The sequence below is a fragment of the Toxotes jaculatrix genome, chromosome 23, assembly GCF_017976425.1.
Source record: "Toxotes jaculatrix isolate fToxJac2 chromosome 23, fToxJac2.pri, whole genome shotgun sequence".
Classification (NCBI taxonomy): domain Eukaryota; kingdom Metazoa; phylum Chordata; class Actinopteri; family Toxotidae; genus Toxotes; species Toxotes jaculatrix.
Window position 1 is genome coordinate 11,136,434 of NC_054416.1, and position 12,532 is coordinate 11,148,965.

At 44.6% G+C, this 12,532-nt stretch overlaps 1 protein-coding gene across 1 annotated transcript in view; it reads right to left on the reverse strand.

Moving 5' to 3' along the window:
- Positions 1 to 8,088: 8,088 nt before the first annotated feature.
- The window catches only part of efnb3b (ephrin-B3b), a 74,671-nt gene continuing 70,227 nt past the window's right edge, over positions 8,089 to 12,532 (reverse strand). Inside the window, exon 5 of the mRNA XM_041031525.1 lies at positions 8,089 to 10,115. Within this exon, the coding sequence (XP_040887459.1) occupies positions 9,682 to 10,115 (434 nt within the window). The 3' untranslated portion in view covers positions 8,089 to 9,681. The remainder of the gene's footprint in view (positions 10,116 to 12,532) is intronic.

A 12,532-nucleotide genomic window follows, 5' to 3' on the forward strand; every position in this document is an offset into this window, starting at 1 on the left:
GCACAAGTGGTGTGAAATCCTTCTTGATGGATTGAAAAGTGTCTTTAGGGATCCAAAAGCTCGCCTTCTTGAGCATCTCAAAGGGTGTGGCGCTAACCAGGATGACTTTGGCATGATCACATTTAGACTTGACTGAGTGAAAATTAAATCAGATTTCCTTTGAACAGGATTTGCTTTGAACTCTGCCCGGGCATCATTTAGAGAAAGGTCTCATGACACAATTTGATCGTGGAAATGTGTGCAGGTAGAAATCCGCCTTCCCGTGGTTAGACTTAAACTTTGAACTTAACATGAAAAACTTCCTCTTGCTCTTCATGCAGCCTCTCATCTTGTTATGCACACACTTCCTAGCGGCAATGATGATGCATTAAAGACTTGAAATAGGTGTGACATGCACCACTTGGTATGATGAAAACGGCTCTGTATCTTGCATGTTGTACATTTTTTTTTGGGGGGGGGGGGGGGGGGGGCAAAACAGGACAAATCTTTCATGGTTAATTAGTTTGGCTTTACTGTACATAAAGTTCTAACACATTTCTATCAAATTCCAGAGATACTAGAAATGAAATACATCAGATACAGCAGGTGATTTTGGTAAGGTAATTCTGTCTTTTCTTCCTCCTCAGCAGGGAAGTTAGGAGTCGGATTCTGCTGCAGAACAGTGACCCAAACTAAAAATTCACATCCAGAATGGCCAAGAATGCTTTGCGAGGGGCTATCTGCATATTTTTTGCACTTCAGTTGCTTCAACTATAAGCGCAGATTTTTCATCTCAGTCAAAGAAATGTATGCAAATCAAGTTGTGGCACAAACAAGCTCTAGAAGACAAGCGCTGCTCATCCAAAAAGCCCCCTTCATCACCAATTGCAAGAGCAAATTGCATGCTTTAGCTGTTAAGACTAATCCAGCAAGCCTGGCACCCATACACCCTAAAGTCCCGACGCAACTGGAGCTTTTTCTGATCTGATTTGAGAATCAAACACGCAAAAAGCAGTTCAGTTTTCTGGCTGTCACTGATGTAGGTCTGCAATGACAAGACTCATTGTGTACGGCCAAAATTGCACAAGGGATTTTATGCCATTTCTGTAGAAATCACAGAAAGAAATGGAAACATGGGGAAAGGCTCGAGTGTTTGAGGACTGTCTCACCTATAAATACTTACAGGTGGAAAGTCACTGAGCACATTTTCAATAAGCACTACACTTAGTTGTAATTTTAAGGCATTTCCCTCCAATATTTCCATGTTGCGAGAGGGAAATATTTTACTTTTTTTTCCTCTACAGCATTTGTCTTGCAGCATACCTGACAGAATAAGGTTTTAGAGATGTGTTTGCTTCAAAGGAAATTTTGTTTTAATAAAATATTTTCCAGTAACTTTTATGGTAATGCACAGTTCATAAGACAACTGTTTATTTTTGTACATAAAATCTTTAACTGTGCTCAGTATGCAGTGATTCTTTCATCATTACTTGACTGGCTGTGCCTTGGGCTTTGTGTCCCTTCACATGAATTTCCTCCCTTTAAAGAGTACAACGGCAGCACTGTGTGAAGCCGTTAGACCAACTAGAAGCTAGAATAGCTCTTACAGGTTTGTGCAATAGTCATGTAACACTGTGAAAGAAACCAGTCTTCACAATTGATGCAAATGCTTCTGATTTGGTCGTTTTGTCTAATTTCCTACTTGCACAAACTGTTACCGAGTCCAGGCTCCAGTGTCTTGCTCAAGGACACGTCAGCAGGGTAGATGTTTGCGAACAAAGAACCCACAATCCTTCAGCTGTGGCACTCTTTAACCACAAGACCACCCTGACACCAGTAACACATGTCAGAAAGCAAGGGCATTCCTACAGTTTCGCAATGAACTTGAAATCTAAGTAGCCTTTTTTTTTTTAATATATGAGCTTACTGGTAAACTGGCAGAAGAAACAATAGATGGGTGTTTGGAAATAAACTTAAATCATGACACCAGTACGTAGGGTTTGTTTTGCTGGGTCACAGTGGAATTTCTCTGAGAATGCGGTTTGTCTGAAGTCTGCTCGGGTTTGTTTACTGGCTCTGGTGCCTGTGGAATGTATCTGTGTACAATATCCTGTTGTGCTGTATTGGTGTATTATTCTTGTGTGTGTGTGCATGTGTGTGTGCAAGTCATGCCTGAAAAAGTACTTCCACAGACTAATCTGTCACATTACCTGAATAAAAACATAAGATAGATAGAAAGCTAGTTAGCCTGACAGGCTGAATCTTTGCAGCTTACATTAGAGCAGACAAACGAGCTGTTTAATCAGGTTCTTAAACTTTTGAACTTCTGTTTTTGATTTTGGGAAGGGAATAAAAATGAATAAAATAAATATATTTTTTAACATACAGTATCTCTCTTGCTACAGCCCCATGCACATCAGAGAAATCCAAAGCTTGACAAGCGTGTCGTGCCTCGATACTGTTCCTAAGCTATGATTGGGCTATTGCTGCTTCAACGAGCTATTTAGCGAACACTCTGCTCCGGATGTCATTACTCTGTGCAACGCAATATTGTGTTAGTCTTATTCTCTAAATCTCTATACGAGGAGAGGACTAAAACACTAAAACAGTCAGGAATAATGACGGAATCTTTCTAAAGATTCTGACTGAACACAATCTACTTTATTTCCTGTGGCCTCAGTTGTGTGCATAATGGTGTATGTGTGTGTGGTGGACAGGGTGGGGGACATCAGGGGAGTTGTTTGCGTGACAAGCAGAAGCATTGCAGAACTTTTGCTTGTCTCCAACAACAAGGGTGGAAGTGATGCTATCCGCTCTGGAATATTAACAAGTTAATCATCTGAAATTCACGCCGTTATATCCTCCAGCCAAACACATAATGTACAGCACCCCCACCCCCACTGCGCGACCAAGCTATTTTCTGTTTTCCCATCCCTCTCTCTGTCTCTCACTCTCTCCATCAGCTCTGCATTTGCAGATCGCAGCTGCACTTGTCATCAGGCCTGTTATTAACTGTAACATTTTTCTCACTCTGAGAAAGTGAAAGATTCGGGGAGGTAGGGAGCAGAGGCAGGAGGGGGGAAAAAAAGACAAAAGATGAGTGAGAGTCAGGTGGTGAAAGAGGAGAGAGATTGAGTTAGTACAGAATGGTGGAGGGAGAGAGGGGGGCAACGAAAGCGAACTTCAGGCACGGAGAAATAGCTGCCAGCATCATTACTGTAAAATCATGGATTTTCTACCGATAATTCCTCCACTGTTGAGGCTTAATTACTCTCTGCAAGAGCGATCTGTCCGCCTCCAGGTCTGGCCACACGCAGAAAGGCCTTTGCATCCAATCAAACAGCTTGACCTTTTAACCCTTCATCTCTTCTCCAATCATGACATGACATTTCAGGTCTGTCAGGTGCGAGCCATCCCTGCACTCTGTGCCGCTCTCCTCTTTAGGGTGTTAAGGCGCAACACTACATTAATCACAGTGACATTGTAATCACAGCAGTTTTAGCCTGATTCAGTATGCAGATTCCTGGGTATATTTCTTTGATTTAGAGCGTTGTCTCCCTCTCTCCCCACTTCTCCCTCACTCTCCTCTTATCCTTGACCTTTGCTCATTCCCATGGTAACTGCGTCTTACTCGAGGATTGTTTCGTTGGTAAGTCAAGTGGGCCAATCCTTGGGTTTTAAGTTGCGCATCAGCGGCGAAGCTTTTCAAAATCTAATTTAAGGGATTATCTCTCTATTGATTTCACTTAAAACTGATTCTTTTTTTCTTTCCATCCTTCTGCTGCTGTGATAAAGTATCAGGGAGGGAGGCGGCGTGTGTGTTTCTGTGTGTGCGACGTATCAAGCTTTTCCTTCCTCCACGGAGTTAAAGAGGAGGCTCAGTCATCTCACTTGGCAACGCACAGAGAGCACGCAAGAGTGTGCGTGTTCGTCTTTGTGTGCTTGTGCGTGTGCCGCTCCAACTTTTGGCGCCTATCTGCATCTGTCTGTGTGTGTTCATGCGGCACACACACACGGCTATCATCCTCCATGGCATTAATATTCATCTGTGTGTGCATTGAGCAGAACAGATTAGCAGGAGTAATGATGAGCATGTAATGATAAGGGGACCACAGCAGTCCCGATAGTCGAAACAGGCCTACTTTAAACCCGACTGGAAAGCAGCAAGCAAACTCATTACAGCTTAACAGCCATTAGATTAGCATTAGTTCCTCTTTGAAGGGAATATGGCTGCTGGTTTCCATGGATTAGCAACAGTGGTGAGCAATTCAAGGAACATTATCGCCACTGGTTTGGTATTCAAGTTAGCAATTTGTTGGCAGCTACTAGCTTCTTGCCGTAGTTGGTCTCTGCCAGCGATGCAGGTACTGCACAGGTAGAACTAATCAACTACTGACAGTGGCATGTTTTTTTTTTAATTTTATCTTTGGAAGGCTGTGACAAAAGTAAGCTGAGTAAGATTACTACATAAATATACAGTAAGTAGAGTAAGACATTGTGTTCCTTCTTCATATGTTACAGAGATAACATGAGTTATTTTCTGTCTAAAGTAGGATTCTTTCACACACAGCATCCTTTTGCATCCCTCTAGAGGATAATTCTAGCTTATGGTCTCCTGCTGTAAATAAAAGCATCATCATAAACAGGAATACATTGAAGGAATTTTAGCAAGTCCAGGTACATTGTCAGTGTTGCTCACCTATCTGCTTCTTCAGTGAGTTTAAAAAGGACATGCAGGTTAAGTGACATGAACTGTGCATCTAGTTAATGTCACCAGACTCCATGTGCTAAGGTGTGCGGTAGACTAGCAGCCTTAGCAGATTGCTGGTGGATGGATGTTTACTGTTTGCCAGCCTTCATTGTCCTGGGCCTCAGTCACAGTGACAGGTTGTCATGGCAGAAGCAGTGACAAGTGTCTACCAGGATCAATGCCGTTCTGTGGCAGTGCATAAGATTGCATTTGTGTATGCACATGGGTTGGTGTTTGTAGAGTTGGGGTCAGTGAATGTGTGCCTGCATGTGTATGTGTCTGGCATGTAATCTACTCACACACATCACAGATCAAAGGCCAAAGGCAGCTGCCTGGTCATCTCACCCTAGGCCACCCTGGTGGCACAACCATGCTCTTGAAGGACCTTATAAAATGCACACAGACACACACATGCAGTCAGATGAAACAAATTTTGGAAGGGAGCAAAAGACGCTACTGGTTACCATAGAAACATGCCACAGAGCTGGAGGGAGAGAGGGGGAAATAGAGGAGGAAGAGGGGTGTAGAGAGGGAGACAGCGAATTAAATCAGCTCTGTCAATACGTTGCCAAGCAACACTCAACACTAACGAAGCCTGGTTTGATAACTTGTTGATAACACCGTTGGGAGAGCCAGAGTGTGTGTGTGTGCGTGTGTGTGTGTGTCTGAAATGGCAGTGTTATTAGCAGAGGCAGTGAAAGAGCCCCTGCTGAGACAAGCCCAAAGCAGAGATAAGGGGAGAGACCTTCTATTAAAGGCAGGGTTACCAGTGGGCCTCAGGAACTCTCTCTCTCTCTGTCTCTCTCTCTCCCTCTCTCTCACACACACAGAAGACCTCAGCAGACCCTCATTCAATAATGAATCACACAATAGGACCAAGAGAGTGGTGCTTAAACATTTTTGTTTGTTTTTTTTTATTCAACCTTTTTTTTTCCAAACCAGGAATGTACTAGTTTTTTCCTCTCTTTAGAGGTGTGTTTGGGGGAAGGGGCAAGGGGAATGGGACAGGGAGGGAGGGATGGAAGGAGGGAGGGAGGGAGCTGGGGGGGGGGGGGGTTCAGGGGTCGCCGTGATGAGTAGACAAGGGGTAAGGAGGAGAGAGGAAGAGGAGGAGAGGACACAAAAAAAACCTTCTCACACAGAGTTGTCCCAAATACAAAGTCTCAACACGTCACATACGAGAGCCACCTTGCTCCACGGCCTCCGCTCGCTGGCTATTGGCACAAAGAAACACACACACACACACACACACACACACACACACTCTCACACACATTTACACACACACTTTCACCAACGGAGAGGTGAGGGAGCTCGGCGGTAGCTGCTTTTTTTTTCTCTCTCTCCCCCGTTCCATAGAAACAGCACTTCTTTCTCTTTTGAACATGACAACCAGTGGCCGCGTCCATGATTTTTAGAAAAGCCAACACGTTGAGTCGACCAGTCAAACACAAACAGTGAGAGCCAGAGACGCAACTTTGAAATAACATCAACATGAAAATCAAACAATAAACAGATTGACAAAAAAAAAACTACTTTGAGTCCAGGAGATACTTGACATTCTGCTGAGAGGGAGGGGGGAGAGGGAGCGAAGTGGACTGAAAACAGGGCAGTGGCTTCTTTGTCGGCGTCACCATAAAGTCAGAGAAGCTTAGTTTTCCCCTTTCGTGGCAGCGGCCATTTTAGAATAAAATACTGTCATTTTGGATTGGAGTGCTCCATAGAGTTGCAGAAGTTGTTGAAGAGAGAGTAACAGACACTTCATTTGGCTTGGAGGATTATTTTAGGTACTCTGAGCATGTTTAAATAGACATAGACTTAACAGCATACATAAAAAACACAAGTTGGTAGTTGTACAAAGAAGAATTTGAGGTGTTTCCCTCTCCTTTCATCTTCGAAATCAATTCTGTTACAGTCAAATACAATCCAAACTCATTCATGGTATAAAAACACATCTGAACATCATCATCATGTGTTGAACAAAGTCAATTGGGACGAATGTGACACTTAAGTATGAAAGATATCTCATTATATGATGTTAGATACCGATACAAAACACAGCTGAGAAATGTTGAAAGGTCCAGATTTAACACTGGCTTCACATAGAAAACATGGCTACATCACTGGAGGCCTTATGTGTGTGTGTGTGTGTCTGAAAATAAAATAAAAATAAAAATAAAAGCTTAAGCTCTCCACTGCCACCCAGTTTTCACATAAGCCATAAACATGTTTGAGCAACACAAAACAGCTTTATTAGTATGCACATGTGAACATATTGCACCTCTGAACACAGCGTTGTGTTATTGCCCTCCAAGGTTGAGGTGCTGGGCACTAGCGTGTTTGTGCGAGCGTGTATGTGTGTGTGCGTTTGCACGAGGGCATGAGGGTGTGTGACAGAAGGAGAAAAACACACCGCGCACAACCCCTCTTTTCATCCCTCCCATGTCCATCGGGTTAGTCTTAATCACAGAAATACAGAGTCATATGAAAGCAATCAGCAATTTTTGTCAAGTGTGGGTGGAAGTGTGCATGTGTGCGAATGTGTTTGTGGGAGAGCAAGCAGGAGCGAGAGAGAATGTATGTCATTCAATGCAATCAGTAGGCATTTGTGACAGTCATTAAAAGGTGTGAAATTTGTGTTAGGATGTGTGGGAGGGTGTGTGTGTGTGTGTGTGTGTATGTGTGTGTGTATCAACCAGAGAGAAACAGAGTGTACTGACTGTCTGGGGGATTTCTCTTGTGTGTGTCTGCAGCTAGCAGTGTACCGTGTGTGCTTTTATAATAAATGAGAGAGCGTGTGTGTCTGTGTGTGTGTGTGTGATACACAAAAAAATGCATTTCAACACAAATTTTGGCAGAAAAGAGGAGCAAATCTGAAATGTGCCACCTCACGTTAACGTAAAGTGTGACCGAGTCACAGCAGATGCGTGTGTGTTTGTGAGAGAGAGAGCATGTGATGGGATCTCTCCTTTCCATGGTCAGAGTTCGACTCCTCCGAAATCCGTTTTGGTTGTCGGTCCATCGTCTCCGATCGGGAGGCTCAGACCTTCCGTTTAAAGAAAAGGTTTCTCTCCTTCGCCAGCCACTCTTTCGTGTGCTCTCTCCATCCTTCCTTCCTTGGGATCCTTCATCTCTCACTCCTGCCGCTCCCATCCTCCCCTCCCTTCTGCTTCTTTTTCTTTAGTGTGCAATTCCTTCAGTCTTTTCTTTCTTCATTTCCCTCCCTCCCTTCCTCTCTTTTTTTTAAAGTTCTGCATTCAGACGCTGCTTTATTCCTCCTCCCCAGACAGCACTCTCTCTCGCCCTGTTCTTTTTCCTTTATTCTTCTTTTTTATTTCATCCCCTCTCGCCCCCCCTTCCCCGCCATCACCACCTCCCCCCTGCCCCTCACTTCTTTTCACTTCTGCGTTTCAAAAAAAGCGTTTGAAAAAAAAAAAACTTTCATAGATGGTTCTACCTCAACACTTCCACAAACGAGGTCTAAACTTCAAAACTACAGCATAGTACAAGGAGCTATAAAAATATACACAGAGTTCAGAGACCCTAGAGGGGAGGGAGGGGGAGGAGGAGGGAGGGAAGGAGGGAGTGAATGAGAGAGGGAAGAGAGGAAGAGAGAAACAACCTCTGTTCACCAGGAAAAAAAAGGGATTAAATTAATATACAACGCAAAGGGAAAAGGAAGGAAACAAGGTCGTTCTAAGTTGTGAAAAACAAAAACAGCAGGTAAAAAATGTCTAGCAACAGAAATGTAGTTTAACAGAGTGGGTAAAAATAATAAAACAATAGAAAACAGAAGAAAACATCTAGAAATTATTTACTGGATATTCATATATATAATCTATAAGTGTTGATAGCGATAAAAAATCTCACTTTTTTGATATTCGCTCACTATTTTGTGTTTTGGTATTTAAGACAAGTCTAAAGAACGCACGCGTACGCACAATCACTCGCACACAAAGCTTACACACGCACGCAAACTAAACCCCACACACGCATATGCAAACTCATATGCAAACTTGCTGTACTGAAGCACACTAACTGCACACACACATCTAATGTGGAGCAGCAGCGCCATAATTATTATCCAAGTCGTATGCACGCTCGCACAGTCACACGCACACACACATATTATTAAAATATACAAGATTCTGAGTGTCACCGATTGGTCAGACCTCCTCAGGCCTGGGCCTGGTCATGTGACCGCGGCCCGGGCTTGCTGATTGGGGGAGTCCGAGGCCCCTGTCTTCCCAGGAGAGACAAACACAAACAAACTAGAATCCTATTGGTGAGTCAGTGGCAGGGGCCGGTCTCTGGTTGGCTGACGGAGCTCTGAGGGGCGGGGTGGTGGGAATAGGCAGGTATGGCCTCTGGGAATCAGAGTTCTCCAGCGTTAAGTGGGTTCAGGGGTGTAGGGTTTTTTTTCGTTTTTTTTTTTTTCTTATTGTTATTGTTGTAGTTCTTTTCTTTTTTCTTTTTTAAAACATCACATGTCCCAAAGCCCCTCCAAACTCCTAAAAAAAAAAAAAAAAGGAGTGTGTGCTGCACATACACACTGGCGTTTGGGGGAACGACTCTTCTATTCAGCACAGGTGGGGCTCATTTAGCTCTGAGCTAACAAGAAGGGGGCACTCAGAGGCTCTTGCCCATTCGTGAGGGCATTGTTAAGAAGGGCTATGTACGGTTACGACATTGCCCTTAACACACACTTAGTGGCCCAGTTGTGTGAGAATGGGGTGGGGTGGTTTATTCAGCTAGGAACACAACTGTGGCCGGGGGTGTGGGCTCACGGAGCAGTGAGTAGTGGGGTCCGAGGGACAACACTGGTAGTATTGAGGGGTTCAGGGTCGGAGCTATGATGGCAAGCTTTGCTGTGGCTTCATTTGGAGCAGGGAATTTGTCGGTAATGGGTGGAGGGAGGTGGGTGTGTCCAGTCGGCCGGATCAGCAGCCTTCTCATACTTTGTAGTAGATGTTGGCTGGGCTCTGAGGCGGCATCTCCTGGACAATGTAGACTGGGTGTCCGTAGTCCCCGCTCACCTTCTCGTAGTGCGGGCAGTAGGCCGAGTCCGACGTCCGCAGGGGGATGATGATGTCGCTGGGCTCGGAGCCATTGTTGTTGGAGCTGGTGATGCCTCCACCGCCTCCCCGCTTGGGGCTGGTGAGCGAGGACAGCGACAGCGGAGGGTGGTGGGTGTCTGAGTGCTTGGCATGCCGCCGCCGGTAGCACACGACACAGATCACAGCGGTCACCAGGAGGAGAAAAGCGGAACCTCCCGCAGCGCCAGCGATGAGGGCAATGTTGGAAGGCTGAAGGGGCCCGTTCTCACCGCTGCCTTCACCCCCGAAGCTGTTGGGTCTTTGAGACTGAGTGGAGTTCCCCGCGCCGCCTGAAACAAATCACAAAACAATCTTACTCCAATATCAACAGCATCACAAGCTGCTCTCACTGTTTCTGTGATTTATATGATTTATACGTGCATATTAATCATCACGAATATACCAGAGCAACAACATAACTGTCTTTCACAATTTGTGTTTTTGTGAACTTTTAAATAAACATACCAATCCTTATGACTCTGCACCACAGTATCATGAGTAATGATGGTGGTTTAGCTCTGCTAGTGAAGGCTGCAGAGACCTAACCCAGTGGAATGCAATAAGCATGCAACAAATCTCACAGAAGCTTATATGTGGTCTCTTTATTGATGTGATGAAGTGGACAGCAGTGCATATAAAACAGAGAGGAATGCCTGTCGACTCAGTGTGTGAGTGAGAGAGTACTGTACACTATATACTCTTGTGGACAGCCTGGCTAAGCCACAGTATGTATCAAGGTAACGCACTCTATTTCCCTAACCTTAACAACTGTATTTACTTAGCATTACAGCCAGCCACATGAAGAGAGCCTCCCCGCTCTGCCTCTACCACCAGACCACACACCCCGCCTGCCCGCTGGCCTTCCTGCCTGCCTGTCTGTCTGTTTATCAAACTGTCTGTCACACTATCTCTCTGTTTGTCAGCTGATTGCTCTCTCTGTCTGTTGTGTGTCTGGCTGAAACCTAAGATCTTCACAGCCTTGGAGCTCACAGTTTTCTCTGCAGGAGGTCGGGTCAGAACTCAGCAGGTGGATGATGGTCTGGAGGTGTGTGTGTATGTGTATGTGTATGTGTGTGCATCTGTGTGTATGTATGTTTATAGAGTCCGGGGGTGCTAAGGCTCTGGCACCGGACCGTGTGAATGTGTGTGGCGAACTTGTTAGGGCCGGTAATACGAGTCCCTGCTATATAGAGCCTTTGGATTGGCCTATCATTATTCTTGGCACACATCCCTTTCTTTTCTCCCCGCCTGTCTCTCTCTTGCGTCTCCTCCGCTTCCTTGCCCTCCCTCGCTCTGTGGTTCTCTCTATCTTCGGGTTATTGTAGCCGTAATGACCTACCTTGCTCTGAGCTCAGTGCCTAGCAGCACAAACACACATACAGACACGCACACACACAAACACACACACACACTAAGATATGGACGTACACAACCATGCACGCAAATACACGCAAACACACGCAAGCACACCTCACCCCCTGCTGCTAGCCCCCCGTTGCGCTGGACTGACTGGGAGCAAAGCACTAATGCCGGACGTCGATTACACTCCCGTCTCCACCTCTGCTTTCTTCCTCCCTCCATTAACCCAACATCCCTCATTCTCCATCTCCATTACAACCGCCTCCTTTCACCGGTTCTCTTTATTATATCCTCTTCCTTCACCTCTCCTCCTCTGCCTCCTATCCTCACTTCCCCTATTTCCTACTCCTCGCTCTGTCCTGTTTTTTTTATCACAAAAGTTCAGACTTTTCCCCTTCGTAAGTGAATTTAACTTTGGAGAGAGACGACCAGCAGGTCAGAGATGAGAGAACAGGTCAAGGTGGTAACACGGTCTTATCCTTGTTTTGAAGCCAATTGTCCTTCCCTTTCTGTTTGTTTGAATATAATTCACATTTCAGGAAGAAGCAGCCGATCTCACACAACATCTATCGCTTCCTAAGGTTTCTGCCATTTTTTCCCCATTAAATGTCTTTTTGGGGGGAGTTTTTCCTTGTCCACTTCCAGGGTCAAAGGACAGAGGATGTTATAATTTTGAACAGATTGTAAGGACCTCTCGAGGCAAATGTGTGATTTGTGATATAAGGCTGTATTAATGAAATTTGACATTAAACTGTTGCACAAGTTTCTGAAAATTTAAGGAGTGATATAGTAGTATATCAGGTTGCATTTTGGTAAATCTGCATCATGCAGAGTCATGATACTTTAGTTACTGGCACTTTCTGTTGACATTGTTCAGGTGACAGTCAACAGAGTTGCAGCAGGAATGAAGAAAAAGGCTGAATGTGATGATCATGAGACGACATCCGAAGTTTTCAGAATAGCTTTTTTTTCCCCCTATGATTTCTGATATTTGTTTACATCCCTAGAGAGGACCAGATGAGACAAACAAACAAAAGAGAAACTGGGGATAACCAGCAACACTCCACCAGCTGAGATGATTTCGAATATATTCACATGAGGCTTAGAAATTCTGTCAAAACTGTTGTGTCAGGAGTCAAAACAATTATTTCAGATATGTGGTTAAGTGTGTGCATATCCTTGTCTGATCTGAAAGTCAAAAATGTGTAAAAACCCTCATTATGTGTGTGATGTAAATTAGTCCTTTAGTGCGTCTGGTGTTATTTGTCTCATTCTACTTCACACATACAATTCTCACCTATGTGAGGTATGGACAAGTGATCGGCCAATGTGCAAAATGCCCCAATTC